The sequence below is a fragment of the Nilaparvata lugens genome, chromosome X (genome assembly GCF_014356525.2).
Source record: "Nilaparvata lugens isolate BPH chromosome X, ASM1435652v1, whole genome shotgun sequence".
Classification (NCBI taxonomy): domain Eukaryota; kingdom Metazoa; phylum Arthropoda; class Insecta; order Hemiptera; family Delphacidae; genus Nilaparvata; species Nilaparvata lugens.
This window is the reverse complement of record NC_052518.1, coordinates 39,319,653-39,342,934: the sequence shown is the minus strand read 5'-3', so window position 1 is coordinate 39,342,934 and position 23,282 is coordinate 39,319,653. Positions and strand designations below refer to the sequence as shown.

Genomic DNA, 23,282 nt, shown 5'->3' with positions numbered 1-23,282 from the left:
ATCAGCTCAATTGTGTTGTTTTTGGTGTTTCAAGCTCTCCATATTTGGCGCTTCGCACTGTCCACCAGCTTGTAGAGGAGGATGGAAATCGTTTTCCAGCAGCCAAGGTGAGAATACCAAGAGACATGTTCATGGACGACTTAGTCACATCTGTCGCCACAGAGTCAGAGGCCACGGAGCTGTATCGTCAGTCCAAGCAGCTGTTTGAGGGAGGAGGTTTCTCACTCACAAACTGGACTTCAAATTCACCATCAATGTTGGAGAAATTCTCGGAGGAAGAGAAATCGTTTTCGTACAAGGATTTCGAAGCAGACAACTCCTTGGCTATCTTGGGATTGAATTGGCAACCTAGTACTGATCTGTTTCAGTTTTCAGTCAAGAGTGGTGAGGTCGTCGCTACTAAGCGTTCTATTCTGTCAGTGATGGCTCGTATCTATGATCAACTTGGTCTCTTGTCACCGTTTACATTATTTCCAAAATGTCTTGTCCAGAAACTGTGAAAATTAGGAGTGGATTGGGACGAGAAGCCGCCTGAGTCTATATGCACTCTTTGGGAGAATTGTCAAAAAGAGTTGCCTCTATTGTTGAAATTTGCTGTTCCACGTCACGTTGGTTTGTTTCAGGATTCTCACATCAGTTTGATTGGTTTTTGTGACGCATCATTGTCTGGTTATGGTGCCGTTATCTATGTGAAGTCGCAGGAGAGCGAGGAGCCAAGAGTTGTATTATTGTGTTCAAAGTCCAAGGTAGCACCATCTTAAGTTGTTTCAATACCTCGTTTGGAGTTGTGTGCGGCACTCTTGTTGGCAGAACTCATGAATTCAGTAGTCACTATTATTAGTGAACGTTGTCATGTGTCTCGTATTGTCGCACTCTCTGATTCGACAGTCACCTTGTGTTGGATTAATGCTCCATCCGCGAAATGGCAAACTTTTGTTGGTAATTGCGTCGCAAAAATACAGGATTCTTGTATACAGGAGTGGATGCATGTTGCCGGAATTGAAAATCCCGCTGATTGTTTGTCTAGAGGTTTATCACCAGTTGAGCTTGTGAACTTTCCGTTGTGGCTCTCAGGTCCATCATGGATAGCAGAGGACGAATGCGATTGGCCCATCCGAACTCAAATGGAAGAGATCGTGGATCCACCGGAGGCGAAAAAACCGTCAGTGTTGACAGTCACAAAATCTCCTGATTGTAACAGCAATGCAGTATATTCATTGATTGGTCGTTGTTCGGATTATGGTTGTCTTTTGAGAATTGTAATTCTTGTTCTCAAATTCTTACGAATCTTACCCCAATCAGAAGAATCAGATTTTGATGTTGCTGAGAGGTATCTTTGTAAAGTGGTACAGAAGATACATTTTTCATCTGAATTTGTGCAATTGGAGAAGGGAGAAGATTGTTCTATGCGCCTACGTCGCCTGTCTCCATTCATTGATAGAGGTGTGATTCGCGTCGGCGGTCGTTTGTCTCATGCTGGACTGGAATTTGAGACTTGTCATCAGATGATCTTACCAAAATCCGACACTTTCGTATCGATGTTGATTGATTATCATCACAAGAAGAACTGTCATGCTGGACCTTCGTTATTGTTGTCCTTGATCAGACAGAAATTCTGGATACTGTCTGCTCGCTCTATTATTCGTATTTGTGTTTTTAAGTGTAATTGTTGTTTCCATGTTCGACCTAGTAATAATGCAATTATTCCAAAAATGGGTGACCTGCCTGCTTGTCGAGTGTCAAAATGCAAACCATTTGAAAATTGTGGTGTGGATTACGCTGGTCCTCTGCGTATTACTATGACAAGACGTCGTAATCCTTGTGTTTTGAAAGCCTACATTTGTCTGTTTGTGTGTATGGCAACAAAGGCGGTACATATTGAGTTGGTATCGGATCTATCAACGCCCATGTTTTTAGCTGTGTTTCGTCGTTTTTTGTCACGTCGTGGACCCTGTCGTGTGATGTATTCCGATTGTGGTACTAATTTTGTAGGTGCCAAGGAACAGTTGCGAAAAATATCTCAACATTTGAACTCATCCGAGTTTCAAACCAAATTGACTAGTCAACTCGCCGAACACAAAATTGATTGGAAATTCATTCCCCCTGGTTCACCACACTTTGGAGGTCTGTGGGAGGCAAATGTCAAATCTGTAAAGTTTCATCTGTTCCGAGTAATTGGCAATCAACTTCTCACCTATGAGGAACTGAACACTGTATTGGTGCAGATTGAAGGTGTCCTGAATTCCCGCCCACGGTGTGTACTGAGTGAGGATCCGTGTGAACCGCTGGCTTTAACCCCAGCGCACTTTTTGACTCTAACACCATTGAAATCGTTTCCGATGCGGGACGTGGACAGTGTCCCTGTGAATCGTCTCACCAGGTATGAATTGATTGGTCAACTCATTCAATCGTTCTGGAACCGATGGAGAAGAGAGTACCTGCACGAACTTCAAAGTCATAAAAAATGGTTGAAATCACCCACTTCTATCAGTGTGGGAACGGTTGTGGTAGTAGACCAACCAAACACACCTCCATTGCAGTGGCCACTGGGTGTCATTGAGCAAGTGTTTCCGGGAAGTGACGGCGAGGTTCGAGTGGCGAGTGTTCGCCTAAAAACTGGTATTTATAAAATACCAGTAACAAAATAGTATCCACTCCCAACTCAATAGTTGTTGTGCTTGTTGCATTTTTTCTTTGTGTTGTTTTTTGGTGTTGGTGTTTTTTGTTCTTTTTGGCATGTCTGGATTTTTTCCTTTCTGTGGTTTTTTCAGTTTTTGTAACTTGGCTGAAAAATAGTATTTCAGAGGCGGGGGTATGGTCTGGCCAGAGCATTCGAATTGTAGCGCCAAATCCCTGACTACAGTTCTGCCAATAGCAGGCTTGTTGGCACCAGTGCCGACCGTCCAGCTGTTTGGCTTGTTGAGAAAAAAAGCCCCAGTCATTCTTGTTTCGTCCATTTGCTTGTCTTGTCAGCCCGTTGTCTTGTTGTGAAGACCGAGTTTGTATTTTTGTCATGTAATTTCGATCGGAAATTTCTTGTAGATAATTGTTTGAGTGTAGTGTGTGTGAATTATGAATATAACAGCGTAAATAGTATTGAATTGAATTAATTTGAATCAGATTTGAATTTATAAAGAATCCAGTTTGAGCTTTGTTCAAACACAGTGTATGACCTGCAAGTGGAACACAGAATCAACACGAAAAAACAGCCTGGAAGCGAAAACCTGTCTTTTTCCCAGATTTCTTCCCACCCTGAATCTGATCAAAACACCTAATAAAGGCTTCGAAGGGCAAGTAGACAAGCTTGGATTAAATCTGGTGAGTTTTTGCTCTTTTTTATTGTTCATTAATGCAGAGTTTAACTGTACAAATAACCTGGCTCAAATTGAAGATTAAATTTTACCCCTTGTTTGTATTTGATTATTTGAATAGTAAATTACAGTCCTCTAGTAGCTCTAGCCTGAGCTTTGTTCAGAACAGGTTGTTTTTTCAAGGCATTATGCATTTTGTCTCTTGTTCTTATACAATTTACCAGGCCTGAGCTTATCCATTCTTTTAGGGGTCTATTCCTCCTTTTTAATTCTATTTGACTAGTTGGTAATTTTATATAAGATAACAACTTATTTACGAAACGGTCAACTATATTATCTAAGTTAGTAGAGTTATCCAATTCTGAAATCTCATCTATCCAGGTTTCTTTTTTTAAAAAATCTAAGAGTTTGTCAAAATTTATTTTTTCAATGAAATTATTGGAGTTATTCGATTTTTCAGATGCCTGTTTTTCTATTCTAATGTGAAAAGTTGTACAATAGTGATCAGTTATAGAAGTCTTTTGAATTACTCCTAGAATGTTTTCTTCACTAATTTTTGCACTTCTATAAAATATATGATCGATACAGGTTTTTGTATTATTCATTACTCTTGTTGGCTTGTTAATAAATGACTTGAGACCGTTTTTCTGCATCAAACTTATATATTCATTTGATATTCTACTGTTTTGCAATAGATCTATATTCAAGTCGCCCACCAAGATAATTTTTTCCATTCTGTTAATATCTCTCAGTTGTATATCAAGATCAGATAAGAAACCATCAATGTCAGCGGCAGGAGACCTATATACGGCAATCAAATTTATTATTGAACCATTCATTTTTAATTTTATTGTAAGAGTATCCTCTCCTTTGTTTACCCCAGTGACTTCATTAAATTCTATATTATTCTTTATAAAAACGCATATACCATTACTGTTATTCAGTTGCCCTGGTTTGCTTATTGCAGTAAATCCATCCAAACTATAGTCAAAAAACCCATTATCACTTATCCAAGTTTCTGATAATACTATGATATCATAACTCACTTTACAATTATGTAACATATAGACGAATTCATCAAAATTTCTTCCTATACTCCGAATATTCATATGAATAATATCAAAAAAATCATTGGATAACTCATTCTCAAACTGATTGGGGTGAAAATTTAATATATTATTAATCTCAGCCATATTGTAACATTCTAAATCTATAAAATCATCGAAACTATAATTATTATTTGTCATATATCTTGAAAGATACCATTATTTTCCTCCGTTTCCTATGTATGTTGTTCCTGCTGCTTGTCCTCCGATCTGTCATTGTTGTTGGTTGATGTTAACTCCTTCAGTGTGTGGGTGTCGTATATCCGAATCGCTCGTGAAGCTTCATCCTTCTTGACAAATATCTTCCCATTCCTTATCCAGTTGAATTTATAGTTGTTCTTCTTTGCCTCCATCTTAGTTTCGTTGAATAGGTGTCTTGTGTGAGGTGTCAGATTTTCGTTTACAAATACCGGTCCGTCTTCAAATTTTGTATCAATGTGAGTGCTCCGCAATCCATTACTGTTGTTTTGTCTCATTTCTTTTTGGTATGCTTTATAGTTTGTTATCCAATTGTCTCTGGTTTTTCTTGACGCGAAAGCAACAATAATAGGAGGCACCTTTCTCCTATCTCTGACAGGAATTCTATGAGCAGCCTCAATTCCCAGATTTCCTTCATTATTTATTTTTAGGACTCTTGCCGTTTCTTCGATTATTTTTTCAATATTCTCATTATTTGTTATCAGTATTCCATGAATTTCCAGGTTTTTCATTCTTCCATATTGCTGGAGCTCTGTTAGGTCTTTTTCCAACACAAACAATTTTGTTTTCAATACTTCGTTTTCCTTTTCCAAAATAGAGTGATCCACCTTATACTTTCCAATCATTACATTATATTCATCGATTTTATTAGAGAAAAAATCCACCGAGTTTCTTAGGTCAGAAACGTTTTCATTTGTTTTTTTAATCTCAGCTCTTATCTCTTTCATTTCTTCACTTATTGCATCTCTTATTTCTTGTTTTAGTTCAGCGATCAATTCTCTACTTAATGATACCTGGTTGTCTGGCATATTTATTAAATTATTATTCTTAGAACTCTTACATGTATTGCAACGCCACCTACTTGTAGCTTGTTTTGATAGTTTCTTGAAATTACTTTCCGTAAACTTAGCACATAGGTAGTGAAAATGAAGTTTACATGAAGAGCAAATTAATGTAGTTTTTGAATTGAAGACTTTATTACAATTGCACTCGCATCTTTGCATAGCGTGCAATCTTCATGAATCTTCTTACTTTTATTTACTATTTGTTAAAGAAAACCCAAAAGTTAAAGGAACACCCAGTTTAACTGGTCTAATAGACTTGTTAGTCTATTAATTAATTTGAAGAAACCTTCTTGTTTTACATTCATTTCCAATACTTTTTTCTATATTGATCAGTTTATTTGACCAAAAATAAAGCAACAAATTTGGTTATATTCCTAGTGGAATATGGTGATAGTTTCTATGCTAATTGAAAATTTAGGCCTACTTTAAAGCATAAAATAAAGAAACATAGTTGGAGAACAAATTAGTCCTTATTGAAAAAAGAATAAATACAAATGATTAATTATTCTGTGTTATCATTATGAGATGACATGATAAATTTATGTTAGGCACCTACTTTTATTTTGAAAAATATGATATTGATATTGCAGCTGAATTATGATTAATTTTTGAAACCTTTCCATTTCAAATAAATAATCGTTCAATTTACAATATTATAATAATTATTTAGCATATTTTACTGTTTTCTTATCATATGGTCATAGTTATAATACAATTATTAATATAAACGTTTCTTCATAGATTTCTTTGCATCATTATTTTCTGAAACTCCCACACATACAAGATTTGAAATGTTATCAGAATACCTAGTATATTGCTATAATTACATATTCAATAATCTCATGTTATTGAATTAACATGAGTCCACATAATTCATTTTATTTACCTACTTTTATTTTTAAAAATATGAGATTGTTATCAGCTGAATTGTAATTAATTTTTGAAACCTTTTAATTCCAAATTGTTCATTTTACTCTGGTAATTATGTAGCATATTTTACTGTTTGCTTATCATAGTCATATAATAACATGTTTCCTCGTTATTCGCTCCATTTCTGAAACTCCCACTCTTACATGATTTGAAATTACACCAATGCACACCTACATAATTCTACATTCATAGCCTGCTGTAAGTAGGCCTATATCATTAAATTGAGATATTTTCTTAAAAAAATCATATAAATCTTTCCTTCTACAAATAATCATATAATCCAAAAAACAATAGTATATCCTATCAAAATAAACATAAGACTGTGTTTAATAGTTTCAATCAAACACAGCCCTCCTTTGGACTGTGTACAAAGAAAACTCAGGATTGGAATAATAAGGACTATGAGCCTGTTTTTTCATTCCTAATCATTTCATGTCAGTTTATATTTGTCCTTGTTGAATAAATAAATGATATCGTTCTCTGAAATCTGGCCCAAAGTTATTCCCTTGCTTGTGAAAAGTTGACAATACTAAAACTACTGCAGTCACAAATGAAAAAAATCTTTTCTTTATTCATAATTCAACCTATTTCATTATTTTTGCTCTCAAAAAGTTATCAATGAACTGCTCAATAAAGTAAAAATAACGCTTCCATGGAATAAGACATACAATATAGAAATAAAATAGAAATTGAAACTGTGCAATGCATTTTCCATAAGAGCCAATGTGTTACAAAATGACGAATCCCACAGCAATGTGGGTTGCTTATCTTTACTAGCTGCCTCACTTTCTTTGTGTTGCTAGTCCATTCCAGTTAGTATAGAGTTCAGTGACCACAGCATCGACACGACATAGCATCGACAAACCATAGCACCGACACGACATAGCATCGACAAACCATAGTATCGACAAGTATTTAGTCCTTATACCTATTACACAATTTATTGGGGAACCACCATAGCATCGACAAACCACAGCATCGACACGACATAGCATCGACAAACCATAGCACCAACATGACATAGCATCGACAAACCATAGCATCGACAAGTAAAATTAAACGGTGTACACACGTACGTTTGCCTCGGGTGAGCATACGTGTATGGGCTTGCATTCGCACGTGTGGACACTGTTCGCTGAGGCATGTGGGCGAACCGGAACCCTGTCGGTATTTTGGCGTGCTCAAAGGCGCCTCGGGCGAGCATTGAATGTACGTGTGGACGCGATTTTGCCATACGGGTGAGGCAAAACGTAAACATTGAAGGCGTCATAGCCTAATTCCAATGAATTAGGTTAATGAATGACAAATCAAATTGTGATCCAATAACTAATTGTAAATTGTAGGATTTTTGTAGGATATGTGGATTGTCAAATATTTAAATAGAAACATGCATGGAGTATATAATTTGTATCATGATTAACAAATTTAGAACTGCATAATTTAAGTGAAAAAAACTTCTCTACAGGGTTCCTACAAGAAAGTATAGCTCAAATATTATTTTACTGTGGCTATCAAATCATCTTGTGTTTGTTTCATGTTATCAATCAGAGTTGTTAATTAAAATTGTAATCTTCAATATGATATTATATGTTCTAGATAGCTAGGCTATCTATAGAGAGATTTTTTCAAACTTTGAACTAGTATTCCCTTGAAGCTAATCTTTTGGAGAATCTTGTTTTGTCATGTGTATGAGCAAAGTTAGTTTAAAATGGGCAGCAATTTAGTATTTGATTCAATTTATGGCTAATTTCCTTAAAGAAGACTGTCAATTTTGTAAGACAGTGTTAAGTGCTTTGATTAGGTCATCAAAACTTCTGGAATTATTGTAGAAAATTTTTTTTTGAGATTCAGAATAGATATTGGAAACCAACAAATGAATCGCCTAATGCCAAGAATCTCAAAGTTAGAGCCAATCGTTCTTGTAGAGTTATTGCTTCCCTCATGATGATATCATTTTTTAATTATTATTTAACGAAAATCCTAAATAAATGCTGCAAATCACCCCGAAGACCTCTGGTTAAATAATAATTATATATTAATTAGCATTTGAATAAATGCATTCTCTATTTAATTCCATCTATATCATTTTTTGTTTAGATAACTAGTTGAATTAGATTCAGTATATCAACTAAGAAAGTTTGAATTGTCAATATTATGTCATGTAGCAATTTATTTCCTTACTTCAACCTACAATCGTTCAACCCACCAACATCGTTTGTCAAGTTTAATTTTTGATTTTATTATATAGAATATTCATTGAAATAAAATGATACTGCTGCAATTTGTGATAACTATCTTCAATGATGGAATGACGCCATTGTTGTCATGTTGTGGAAAATCGTGTCGTCTGCAAATCAGATAGCTTTTTGAATGCCGAGGCATACGTGGATCGCGTCCACAAGGGCGTACAGTGAATGTTGAGGCATATGTACATACAATTGTTCGCGCGAATCTGTACGGACGTGTGTACAAGGCTTTAAATTAGGCCTGCCACCACAGCCTCGACACGACATAGCATCGACAAACCATAGCCACAGTATACATACAGTACGGAAACTTGGCTAGTACCCTGACGCTAAAATCCGCCATGTTGTTAGGAAGCGCCGCATTGTATTAGTATTGATGGTAGGTTCGGATCACTTTAATGATCCGGATCAATTGATCTTGTTCACTGCTACGAGCCAATCAGAAGACCAGGATTGGAACTTCCCAAGGTCACGTGACGTGCTTAGTATTGGGGTCATGTAAAAAGCATTGGTTAGATAGGCGATTTATTACAAGTATCCATTCTGTACTTATTCAGTGCCATAGCATCGACAAGTCACGTGGTACATCTATGGAAGTGTGACCAACTTACTTAATGAACATGCAATAATACTGGGTGCGGCAGGAAGGGTGGATGTTTTTAGAACAGATAGTATTCTGATTTGGGTAGTCGGATTGGGCCAGCTGAAGTGAACATGTGTTCGGTAGATCATACCATTTTTTCTAGTCATTGTTTAATCGGCATCAGGGATTCGTGGAATGTGCAACATCGTGTGTTTACTTACAACAGTTTTGTGCGTAATAATGAGAGTATCATTACAGTTCAGCGCGAGTTTCGTCGTCATTTCAATCTTGCGAGAAATGAAAATGTACCCACTCGTAACACCATTTTAACACCAGTTGGATAAAATCATTTCGTTCAGTAGGAACAGAAATGAATAAACGACCACCAGGGGCTCATCACACTGTACGCACTCCACAAAATGTGGAAAGAGTTCGGCAAGCCATACTCCGTAGTCCTAATCGATCTGCTAGGAGACATTCTTCTGAACTGAAATCAGTGATCGGTCAGTAAGGCGTATTTTACATAAAGATCTAGGATTTCATCCCTAATGGCCATGGTTCAACAATTGAATCCTGGCGATTATGTAAAGCGGCTGAATTTTGCTCGAGAAATGGAGGCCATATTTGACCAAAATAAAAAAATAATTTTGTTTACGACAGATGAAGCACATTTTCATTTGAATGGTACCATTAATCAGCAGAACTATCGTTATTGGTCAGATGAAAATCCAAAATTTATTAATGCATGAGAGACCATTACACAGTCCCAAGGTGACAGTTTGGTGTTCTGTGAGCAGTATATTTGTTATTGGTCCATACTTTTTTGAAGACGACAACGGGACCACTGTAACTGTAACCTCAGAACGTTATAGACAGATGTTCACTGAATTCTTCCTTCCTGAATTAAGAAGGAAACGTATTCCTATCCGGAAAGTATGGTTTCAGCAGGACGGGGCGACAGCTCACACAGCAAGAAATTCAATGGAAGCAACTCGGGCTGTTTTTCGTGGTCGCATCATTTCTCGGTTTGGTGACATTGATTGGCCTCCTCGTTCTCCAGACCTGTCCATGTGCGACTACTTCTTGTGGGGTTTCCTGAAGTCACGTGTTTACCAGCATAAGCCACGTACACTTCAAGAACTAGAGGGAGCAATTCGTGAGGAAGTCGAACAAATTGGCAGGGCAATGTTAGAAAGAGTACAATCTAACTTCCAAGAGCGGCTTGTAAAGTGCATTGCTGAAAACGGCCGTCACCTGTCAGATATTGTTTTCTAACATTAATTTTCTAAAATTGTAAAATAATGTGAATATTGTTCTGTAAATAAATGTTTTTTTTATGCATAGGTAACGACATATTACTTTTTTGAAAACCGTTCATCCTTTCTGCCGCACCTTGTATAATAAATGAAGTTTTTAGTAGAATAATAAATAGTAGAAAACAATTATTATCAACAGCTTTTCAAATGAAATTTTCATTTATCATTGAAATATATTGAGCCTCAGGCTTAATTATATAATGAAATATACAATGTACGGACTTTTGTTTTCTTTTCAGGATAAGTTTTTAGGTTATTTCTATTTTGCGCGGTTATTCGATATCGGTTCTCGGTTGTTAGGTAGACTGTTTTTTAAAAGTCTTGAGTTAAAAGTTTAAAAAATTAAATGTTTTGCTAACAACAGCATTAATTACATTTTTATTCACTACAGAAACTTGAATAAATAATTTTCCACATTTCTTATTTCAGTTTCTTAAACAAGATGTTGGAAGTTGAATGTTACAAGTTTACTCATCACACTAGAAGGTAAGTGAAAACTTTTAGTTGTTATACCTACCTATTACATGATTAATTATAAATAATAATTACGTAGATGATCATATTTTTACTGTTTTGTTTGTTCATAGTCACGGATTATAAAATAGGTGCATCGGACTACCTATGATACCGTACCTACTTTAAACCATCCATTTGCTTTATAGACCTATAAACTATAATACAAGAAAAGCATGCATTATATTATTTCATAGTTGAATTTGCTTTTTGTATCTAGTCTGTGTTGATGTTAACCCATGAACATACTCTGGACTTGAGAATGATTTGTAGAATGAACCTGACTTGGATATGATTTTGATAGGATCAATTCAGCTTTTATTGTTGATTACGATGTTTGTTTTTTTTTGTGGTACTGATATAAAATTTAGCCTTTCCAAAAAGAAAAAAGGAAGACACTAAGCTGGTTCTTATGTTGTTTAGTACAGTACCTAGGTACCGTGAAGCCGGCGTATTTTATTTGTACTGCCAAACTGTAATTCAGTATATTCAGTCCATGACCGGAAGTCGCCAGACAGACTTTGTTAAAGTATAAATCAATTAATATCCAAATAGCTAGAAATGGCTGCAGATAGGTCGTTTCATTTGGCACTGTAGATGGACTGCAATACTAATAAATCATGAAACAATCTCAAACTGGTCCACAAGTCCACTGGTCTCATCATCTCTCAGTGAGTTCATAGGGTAGCTGATGAGTTTCTCACGTACCAGCCTACAGAACTTCCCATACTCCAGCTCACAAAGACAAATCGGCAGTCTGTTAAATTTCCGTAAGATATTAAAAAGTTAACTTATTGATATGTTACTAAAAGATCGATTAAAGATAATTTTTTCAGTCCCCAGTCTGTATGATGTGTACATTTAACAGTCATTTTGCAGAGTGAAAGTTGACTCGATTACTGGTGAGGATATTTATCATTATGGTACTCAGTCCAGAGGTTTGATTAGAGTAGAACAGCACAGTACTACAAAATAATATTTTTGGAGGAATACGCGGCGCAGAGAAATGGTGGAAGATTAGCCAATTACAGTGATGAATAGAATCATAGGTAGAAGCGCAGTTGCCAATTCGTCGATTAGACTCAGTTGACTGAGTGCTTTCAGACAGGAAGCTTCCCATGTGTAGCATGAGCACATAAACAGTCACTAGAAATTAGAGAACTCTGGCCGGTTCAGAACGGAAACATCGCGTCTCTGTATTTCCTACCTATCTCTGCTGCGCATGTCCCTCAAAAGTAATTTTGTACTGACTATAACTTATTACATATGAATCCAAATTATAGATGTAGGTAAGAAAGTATTCAACGCCCTGCCATTGAATTTTCAAGGCATGCCAGTCAACCCAGCAATTTAAAGCAGGTTTGAAAGAATGGCTAGTACAGAAATGTCTATAATTATCAGTCTCTTTAATATTGATGGGTAGACAATTTGTCATCAGATATTATCCTGTACAGTTTGTCATTTTTTATTGCTTCAGAGGCAAGGGATTTATTTTTGTATGTTTGTAAGCTTATTGACTAATTTTTTAATAATAACTTATGTGAATGCTCTAACCTTTAGGCTGATTGTAGTATTATTTCTTCCTACTATAATAGGTAATGATAATTGGACGTAACGTACCAGAGGCTGAGCAGGACAGGAACTGGCCTTGCCCATCTTTATGCGAGATTCTTCAACAAGCTGCCAATAGCAAGAGACCTGTCGACCAGGCGATTCAAGGGCGCACTGAGGGAATTGCTGGTGGAGAACCCATTGTATTCCATCAGTGAGCTCTTTATTTTGGACAATATGCTGGTGAGTTCGTATTTTTTACTTTTTTGTTGTTGTGACTAGCTATTATTAGCTTTCTTTCTCGTTTTTATTTTTTGACGTGTTCTTGTGGTCTTTGTGATCACATTATGATCCTAGTAATACTAAATCCAATATGAGTTTGTATATTCTAGTAATGATAGTAAAACAGAATTTGCTTCTCTTTAAGGGATACATATTCCATAAGGTAATGATATCAAGTGTAATTAAGAAATGTTGGGATTTATATTAGAAAGTAGTTTTGGTTGTGAGCCTCACATCATAGATTTGTGTAAGAAACTCTACCAAATTATCTTCCTTAAATGATTTAAACTAAGATTCCTTGGTACTTGCATACTATGTACTTTCTCATTCCGTCATATCTTACGATATATGCCTGCAATGGAGATGATATTGAAATAAACTTATTATGGGTTCGTGTTTTCTTCAAGATTATTTATTGATTTAGTTAATTAGGACCTTTTCAATCAGACTCAGTTGAATATTCTGTGAAAAATGTATTTTTCTGTTGAAAAATAATTCTATCACATGAAGATTTTGCTAACTTGCATCAGGAAAGTAGTCAGTTTTCAATTTTATGCAGGGTTGAGGTATTCTCACGGAACTGTATTTCCGTTAGCGATGGAAAATACACTAGTATTTGGTAATATTTCAAACTTGCATTTCTCTGTTCCCACGGAATTGTGATCTGTCTACACGTGGACCGTCGTCTCGTTGGTGGAAGGGGAACATAATTTGTAACTCGAATTTTTCTTCTAAATTGTATGAGGAGAAGCAGAGGATGTTGATTCGGTACGTATGGAAAGTGTAATGTTGAATTACGGTATGGTATCTTTTATGTTATAGTTGTAAAATAACACCTTTTTTATGAAAACAACTTTTTTTCATATAAAATACAATACCTAACAACTAGTTTCGGAATGTTGGATCCATTATCAAGTTTTTCTTGAACTTTTCTTAAGAGAAACTTGATAATGGATTCAACATATTTCGAAATTAGTTATTGTATTTTATATGATCAAGTTTAAAAAAAGGGTAGCCTACTTTAAAATTATTTTTAACTAACAAGTCAAGTAGCCCTGATAAAATAGGCTACTTAATTAGAAAATGTATGTCATTTTTTGCCATTACACTTCTTTCACTCCCTATTTTAATGCCTTTTTGTAGCAGGAGAAAAATATTTGTATGATTGTGAAAAAAGACAGTAGGCCTATATAAAACAACATACATTTCACATTCCTTGCCTTACTGAGGCTACTAAAATTTGCATAAGCATTTCTAAAGGAGGGATGAATAAGGTATTTCCTGTCACCACTGTGCCATGTGTTACCATACGAATAAGAACTGGCATTTGTAATATTTAAAGGAAATGAGAAGACGAAAGAGGTATTGGTTTTGGTGGGTGTGATTGATGACAACTCTAGAAGAGGAAAGGTAAACACTTTATTTTACTTTACGTTCACTGTTAAACAATATATAATAATATTATGCTAATAATCACGCGGACAGAGTTTATTTACTAACTTCAATTATTATTGAAACTAGAAAAAACTCGCTATGGCTGTTAATTAATATTGGATTGAGCTTAAAATTCCTATTATCTAAACTCCTACACCGTATGGACCCTGGTCTGCACCCAGCACATTTTTATAGATTTTTTCTTGCTATTTGTCTTTTATGAACGCAGCGTTTCTAATACAGAAAAAATGGAGGCTTTTCCCTGGATCGCTGGCCTGGCTTTTCAACTGGCTCGCAAACTCTATTAGCAACTTGATAAGGTCCATGGATTTAATCATAGATTAAGTTAGATCTGTGATTAAATAATGTCAACTTATTCAATAATAATAAGATTTCTGAAAGTGAATCCATATCATTAATCTTGTTTTCACTTAAATCAATTGAATGTTACTGGTGGTATAAAAGTTCAGGAGATACATATGTAACAATAGTTTAATATCTTGTTGTCTCACTTGTCAAGTGCCTGATTAACATATTCATTTCAAAATTGTAATAATTATTGGTGATTGGGACTTATATAAGTACTATTAGGATGACACAACAATGACGCGTACACGTCGGACATGCATTATCCAACATCATGGGAATACATGCCGTGCAAAGGCGCTAAGTAGGCAATGTGCATCTCACGTTCATAGAAAATAACACCAACACGGGTCGGTAAAATGTTTCATGTCACAATAATAGAAAATCCTTCAAATCTATGCTACGATATTTTTGGATCATAACTATATTTCCTGAAAACTTACCAATCTTCAAGCGTTTGATTTCAAAATTAATAGAGGTGGGTTCAACTGAAATACCAAATTTGCAAGGCGCCAAGTAGGCAATGTGCCTCACAATAAATTTTTAAGTTTATTCGGATTTTTGGACATTCTCAATTATTTAATTTTTATTTCAATCTTATTCTATTATGTTAATATATCAACTATTTCAAAATACGAAAGTTATTTTCTTGGTATGGTGATGTAAAATATTGTTCATTTTAAAATGTGGCTCTCATAATAACCTCTATTTTTGGACTGAGTGTTGTTCAAATTGGAATAGGAACAGTTTTGGGTTCAAGGCTGTTATTTTTTCCATAAGTAATATTGTATTTAATGTAATAACAAAATAATTCGCCAGAGTTACTAACTAATCTATTGGACCTCTGAAAGTGAGTCATCAATGAATTGCCAAGAGTATCAAACCATTTTCTCGATTGAATAAAATTCTTACTGTATTGTCCTACATCTATAATCAAGACATATAAAAGGTAAACTAAAACTTGTATACTTACCCTTTCCCAATTATTAAAATCCATATCTTGCGAAGGACAAACTAAAAGGTTAAAATGAAAGTTTTAATCAATGATTTTGTGGAAGTACCATTCAATAATAAATTGCATTCTTATCATCATACAACCCTGTCAATAAGAGAATAAGATGAAATTAGGAGCAGGATAATTCAAATAATATTTAGAAAATAATGGTATCATTTTTTCGTATTAATACGGAATTATGTGAATAATGTAGTTAGTTATTATAATCGAATGGCTTTATAGGTGGGGATCCCTGACGGAAGTTCCATCTTGCATAAATAGGTATTTAATTTACGTCGTCAATGAGCCTCACGACTATCAGTCGGGACCAACGATTCAATGATTGTCACCCATCTGATAACATAATCATCTATCTCTACAAGAATGATCTAAAAAATAATTCAGGAGCGAAAGATGTTCGAGCTGGAAGTCTAGTGTTACATTTGCAAATAATTGTCAATGGATATTACAGCAGTATAAGGGAAATAACGGATGCGGCAGTGCATTTTTAAGAATAGTTCATTATGAAGAATATTCAGTCTTAGTGAGATCATTGTTACCCTGAAAGATGCATGTCCGTTTTCGTATTTATTGAGAGTGTGCTATGACATTTTCTCCGGTTCTCATTCAGACATTTACCATTAATTTCATAATTTTATTATGATGAGAGCTACACTTTGTACAACGAGAACAATTTCCTCTCATGGAGGGAAAACCATTTGGCATGGTTTCGAACACCGTTGAGAACATTCAATGCGGTATAATGCGACGAATAATAATAGTAATTTATATTTGATGGTGTACAATCTACCACTTATAAAGGTGCGTACAGTAATGCATCATGAACACGCGCATTTCACTTTTAATCAGCTGATGCTATTCTTATATCTGTATTTGTACAGAAACAGTAAGATACATACATAATAAGCATAAACTGATAGGACGGCACGCATCGGACGATTAGATTTGATGCATTGTTTTCAATTGTAGTGCGCATGCCTATACGATGCAGATAGGTATGCGTACTCCAATTGAAAACAATGCATCAAAGTCTGTACTCACCTTTAGAAACAAAATCGACATCGAGCGTACAGCCTAACGGACACAGGTAAAATTATTATAAAAGCTCAAGACAGGGTATTTAGTAAATAGAGTTTTTAATAAAAATTTTATGCAATCTATTACACATTATGAGAATTATAATGAAATTATATAAAACAATTTCAGAGTATAAAATGTGACAAACTCTTTACATAAACAGACAACATTACTTTTCAAGTGTTAATTTCGTTTGTTCAAATACTCTTATTATTTATTATGTTTATTGATAAAACACTTCATAAGTGTATAAAAAATATTGGATTGCTCTATGTAAAACAAATAATATGGTGAGGTATCAGTGGAGTTGGCACGTTCATCAGTCTGAAAAAGAGAATGAAAAATTAATAGAGAATAAATAAATGAATTTATTTCTTCCTTGAATTAACATATTAAAATATTAAATTTACATTTTTAATTTACATATTATAAGTGCAGATGAAATATTAATCACGTCTTCAGTTGTCCGATCAGTGATTAAATGAAATATGTTTGAGAACGTAAAATATGCATGAAAATAACAAAATAATTACAGAGGAAAGAATTGGCTTATACATGTACATTATGGAAAATACACGTTTGACACATTACCACTTATGAACTAATGGAAGAACTGATCAACTTGCAATCTTACATGCAGATTATGAATTTACCGAGGTTTGATAATAGGCTTATTTTCATTGTCTTCAATCAAGCACTTTAAATGTAATAATTAAAACAAATTTATCAACAAAAGTCCATCCAAACAGAGCTTTCTCCAAGAGAATCTTTAGCGTAATTGGTAGTACACGCGACTCATGAATCAAACATAGGTTGCGGGTCGAGACCAATCAAACTCACTTTTTTCCTTTGTTGAGAATTTTCAACTCGGATAAAGATTATCCAACGGTATCTAGAGAAAGCAGCGGTGAGACCAAGTGTCCTTCCGATGAACCTATGTGAAAGATACAAGTATTTTTCTCAAATATTCCGGACCAGTACCCTCCACAATTATTTTGTAGGTTTCACATAGTATTGAGTACTTTAGTCTTTGTCGTAATTTCAGCATATCAAGTTCTCTGATGAGGTGTTACGTAATTATAAATTATGTGGTTATATCATTGCATAACTTTAGTCAACAGAGCATCCTCTAATGTGAGGAGACTCCCTCTCTTGGCGGCTGATAAACTCCAAGGACCAAAACGGACTCAGCGCCCACTCTCACATCAAGTAGAAGCTAGAAGGAATTCGGAAGAATGAGAGTGCACCGGCTTCAGAGACATTACCACTCAGGGCCGGAAAAGAGTATCTTACGTAGATAATCACTCCTCCGCCACCTTTACAAATGGTCGTTTCTAAGAGTAAATATCCAACAAGAATACCGTAAGCTTACGATTGTAAACTAGGTTTGAGTCAAGACTCGCTTAATACTACAATATCCAGAGGAGCTGAGGATATCATTGAGTTAAAATGCGCCGGCATAGATTGAATGTTTGTATGACATATTTTCAAGGAGTTGTTGATCATTGAAGAATGCATCAACGAAATACAGTCAAACATTTAGAGAGATAAAAGTAGCCTGGATAAATTTAAAACAAATTGTTACATTCTTTCAAGAACTGCTACATTACTTTGAAATGATAAGAGATATAGCATACGCATGATTCTCAACGTATCTAAGCGATGGCTTAATAGCGCAACCACTGAGTCAAACCGCTTCTTAAATTTTGCACCAAACCTTAATTAGTATATAATATTTATTGTTAGAGTTGTTGGATGTATTCCCTTATATCTTTGTATTGCCATTTGTCATCTTGTACCTGAGAATCTCACTATAAAAAGTCTACTGAAGTCATTAAAGCCAAAACGATTATAGGCAAGGAAAATTGAGACGGAAAGTTAGTAGCAACTAGTGCTTATCATCAAGTTATTTTCCATCAATTTTCACCACCAAATGGAGCATCTATGAAATGGAAATCAAGTCATGCTTCCTGCTAAAATTCAATGCTCACCGTACTTATATGTCCAGATACCAAGTTATTTTCGGACGCGTTTCGTCATACTGGCCTCTATCTTGAGCGTGACTATTCATTCAATTTCACTTTATTTTAATAATTACTTGATCATTGTAGAACAAAAATTGCACTCACCCAGCATCCAGCATCCCATTCTCACCATCACCGGGCCCGCGTCTGTTATTCATTTCGCATTCCCACCGCCTTCATCCATCTCGCGGGACGGCGCCTGGGGACGACGACAGCTACAGGGGGCACTTGACTACTGTGACAGGGTCGTCGCTCGGCTGCCCACTGGCTCTAGGGCGGTGGTTGCCTGCCTCAAATATCACACAGCAAATAGATTTTCAAGTGAACGCTGAATGAGACCACATCTTTCTTATGTCATCTTAAAAATTAAAAAAAAAAAACATTTTTAGACTTTCCAATAAAATGATTATGCAGGGCATGATGAATATGAATATATGCCATTTTATTAGTAATTTGCTAGTATGTAATTTATTGGTGGAAAGTACATTATTTCAAAGTATCCCGTTCCTTGCTCTATATACCATAACAGACTGCGAAAGCCAATTAATTGTGAGCATATCTTTTTTAATTATCTCAAAAAGAAACTTTCAACTACCTTTTTCGGATGGACACGTTAAGTCGTCGATCCCTGCTGCCCAAAACCAGTCATGAGGTCATGTCATGTCAGAGTCCCTGAAATTGATCAGGTGCGAGCAGAACCAGACCTGAACCAGCCAGCTCGATATTATTACACATATTATCAGCAAGGTTACTTCTACTGTAGATGAATATTATTATAACCATAGTTGAGGGTCACTGATGAATTATTACTCATCACTGCAAGTTGACGACAAAAACGACAAAATAATTCTACCTCTTATTTTGAATAAATAATTTAATATTAGTATTGAATTAAGGAGAAAATTCCTATTCCTATCATATTATCCTTGGAATGCAAAATAATTTCAAAAAACCTTACACGTATATCGACGCGCAATTCAAAAAGGAACATTCCTGTCAGTCAATTTAATGAAAAAGCTGTTGCCGCGTCGATAAAGCGAAATAAAGCGAAAAATATCGCGCGTTACTTGGCCGTGAATGTCTTGCGTTATCCTCAGGGCTTGCATAAAACATCATGCTCTCCCTGCTAACGGCCACTTCCCGGTCACGTGACTTGAATAGTCAGTAAGTTGAATGTGTTATTTTTATTGTAAATTTTTTATTATTACGAGGGTGAATCAAATGAAAACCTTAAAAGTGTTGTTAAGTTTCGATAAGTTATAGGATTGATCCAATAGTTGGCAGGGATGTTCGTTGAAGCTTACACAATGACTACTAGGTGCGTTAGTGACTTTGCTACACACAATTAGCAGTGACTTCAGTTACAATATGGCCGCCCCATTATCAATATGCACCGCATTAGATCAGCGATCAGTCACTCGTTTCTAGAGTAGTGAAGGTGTCAAACCAATGGAAATTCATAGCAGGATGACAGTACAGTATGGTGATTCATGTTTGTCCAGAAACAAACATTGTCATCAACCAGATACACGAAAAGGAAATGTTCCATAGCTCATCGCCAAAATAAAAAAAAAAACCTCCGAAATCAGCGATCAGCAGGAAAACTCTTGCTAACTCTCTTCTGTGATGTGAACGAAGTAATTTTGGAGCATTACATTGACAGGGGAATGACAGTTAACATTAATTCTTAGAAAATCATTTTCGACCAGCAATCAGGAGTAAATGGCGAGGACTTCTCCTTTCATGTGTTTTGTTACAGCATGACAACGCCCGACCACATACAGCCCATCTCTCGGTTCAAACTATCCAGAATATCACGTTTGAATGCCTCATTCATCCACCTTATTCTCCAGACCTCGCCCCTAGTGACTTTCATGTGTTCGGAAATCTTAAAGATGCAATGGAAAGCATTTCCAAAGTGATGAAGAAGTGAAAACCGCGGTGCACGAGTGACTACAGGCACATAACACTTCAAGGAGACTATCTCAGAAAATTATAAATATAAGTTTCACTTGGTTATCAAAATAAATAATATATACCGTTTCAAGGTTTTCATTTGATTCACCCTCGTATAAATTGATTGCAATACGTATTTTTAAGAAATTCACTGTAGTATTAGAGAGCTGTTGAAACGTCGATGAAAAAAAACCCACGTTTTTTGAAAAACTATTTAAAGTAGGTTCAACTTACAGAATGGTTAGCCTCTTTCTTATTAGAAGTAATCCACTTGTATAAATCGCTCGGATGAAACTCTTGTTCTGTCAAATTTCTCCTTGATTGGATAGTTGTATTTGATCCCTTGCTCCATGTTTGCTGCAGTATAAATCGAAATCTGTAAAAATAATAACAGAACTGACTAAGTAATGAAATTTATTTTTCTCAATTACAACTAAGTGTAATTACAACAAAAATAAGTGAATTTGAACTTTCTAATTGAATGAAAAATCATTAAAATAAACAATTACGTGTCTAAATAGTAAGGTTACGGCGTACAGAAGGCAAGCGTTAGGTCCAAACTTTACAAACATATTTTTTTCCGCTGAGGCGCATCTATTCCGCTCGACAGTGCTTTCCATAAAATACAATGCATCTTGTAAATTGACAGAAAATTCCTCGCTTCTGTACAGCTCTTTTACTTTGTGCCGAAAGGTATAATTCCTAATCGACGACTCTAGACGCGCGTCTATGCTAGAGCCGTCGCTAAGAAATTGTACCTTCGGCATATACTCTAATAATAAGTATATAATAATATTAGTAAAATTAAAATAATATAGGTATTGATGTCATTGTACTTGACATTATGTGGAACTAGGCTATTTATTTTCAAAAGTCTTTCATTTCATGTATTAGTACCGGTAGCATATTAAGCTGGGTTTACACCAAAGTTATTAACAAAATGTTAGTAACTTAATCCTTATACTATTAGATTATTCTATAGATTGAATATATTCTATTAGATTGAACGGATCTTGACAAACACATATGATAAGTTATGTTCAATCTGATAGGATCTATTAGGATTGAGTAATTGAAATTTTGTTATTAACTTTGGTGTAAACGCAGCTTTAGCCTATTCATTCCATAGTAGAATATTACATTAATCTACATCAATATAGAGAAATTGAACAACATTGCTGTTTCTAGCGTGAATAATATTAGTAATTTTTATTAGGGAATCTTCTTGCTACATTGATACTCTGTTGGGTTTTGATTACCAACTAAGACTTGATTAAAAACTATTTCCAACCTAAATTCATCATTTGATCATTAGTTTAACTGAAATTGGATTAAATTATTATGTATTATTTAACTAAAATTGTAATTAATTTAATGAAAATTGTAATTAATTTAATGAAAATTGTAATAAGAATTACTGTTATCAATATAATTTAGAATCGTCGTTTCTTCAAAGTAAGGTTAGTTTTGAAACAGCTTTTTTAATATTAATATTGAATTAGATTGTATCAAAATAAGCTAGCACGGTTTATTTTTCACCCCTGTTTCATTTAAAAAATTGAGTCAATATCTTTAATAATAGCCTAACTGAGATAACAGTGATAGCTGACCAGCTAGACTTTAGCTCAATTCCTTCAAACTTCCCGAATCGGATTAAGCAAAATCACATAATTATTTCAACTATAACCAGTACGGTAGCTACAAGACCCATAGCAAAAATTATAAGAATTTATCTACTTAATATAAACAAAATAATAACATAGGTAAGCTTACATACCTGAAACACAATCCAGACATCGTCTAGTAACTAGGCAAAGAAGTATAAAATAAACTTTATAGAACATTTCCTAGTTAAATGGTCTACCTTATTCAATTTACATAAACATATAAACTTTGTAGAAGAATAAAACTTCAAGTCAATTTATTTTGAAATTTGAAAACTTTCAAAATTGTGGTAATATATCGTCAATCAACATGTAACCTATAAAATTGAACAGTTTTGGAGTTAGAAGTTTTTCAACGGTCAAGACACAAGCCCTACAACACAAAAAAATCAGAATTATTCGGACGTCAGATACGTGATAAGTGGAATGTATTATTAAATAACAGATATGGAAAATTTCATTTTAAAAGTTGTTGATAATTGATTGATTGTTTTCTATTTATAATTCTACTAAAAACTTTATTTATTATAATTATTATCGCATGTTTATTTAGTAGGTTGGCCACATTTCCATAGATGTGTCACGTGACTTGTCGATGCTATGTCGTTTCGAGGCTGTGGTGGCAGCCTAATTCACAGAGAAGGGATCAGAGGGAACATTCTTACCGACTATTGTTTCGCCTAATGTGTAGTATCACTTATACCGGTAGAAAGCGCTTGTATACGCAAATGACGATTTCTGTCTGAGCTTGATTAGTACTGTTGTAGGGGGACGTAGTGGGGAGTCATTGGCATCCTACACTTCCCTCTCCAACAAACCAGTTCACACCACTCTCTCCCCTCAACAAAACAACTGCTGTCAGGAT

General features: G+C 35.0%; 2 protein-coding genes across 3 annotated transcripts in view; both read left to right on the top strand.

Annotated features, from left to right (window-relative positions):
* Positions 1-23,282, top strand: part of LOC111054360 — a 162,980-nt gene that overhangs the window by 24,030 nt on the left and 115,668 nt on the right. The window contains exons 3-4 of one of the 2 annotated variants that reach the window (XM_039443245.1): positions 10,965-11,021; positions 12,644-12,842. In XM_039443245.1, coding sequence (XP_039299179.1) covers positions 12,837-12,842 — 6 coding nt within the window. In that variant the 5' untranslated portion in view covers positions 10,965-11,021; positions 12,644-12,836. Of the gene's footprint in view, positions 1-10,964; positions 11,022-12,643; positions 12,843-12,862; positions 13,650-23,282 lie in introns of those variants that run through there. The other variant, XM_039443246.1, reaches the window with a different exon arrangement.
* Positions 1,685-3,847, top strand: LOC120354570. The gene is made up of 3 exons (XM_039441917.1): positions 1,685-1,924; positions 1,955-2,434; positions 3,772-3,847. The coding sequence occupies exons 1-3, from the start codon at positions 1,713-1,715 to the stop codon at positions 3,845-3,847; spliced, it is 768 nt and encodes a 255-aa protein (XP_039297851.1). The 5' UTR covers positions 1,685-1,712.

Excerpts from the sequence above, each read along its gene's own strand:
- LOC120354570 (XM_039441917.1), top strand. The coding sequence starts at position 1,713 with ATGGGTGACCTGCCTGCTTGTCGAGTGTCAAAATGCAAACCATTTGAA. Across the intron at positions 1,925-1,954 it reads CCCATGTTTTTAGCTGTGTT|TCGTGTGATGTATTCCGATT; the intron begins TCGTCGTTTTTT and ends TCGTGGACCCTG. Across the intron at positions 2,435-3,771 it reads TGGAACCGATGGAGAAGAGA|ATGCCTGTTTTTCTATTCTA; the intron begins GTACCTGCACGA and ends TCGATTTTTCAG.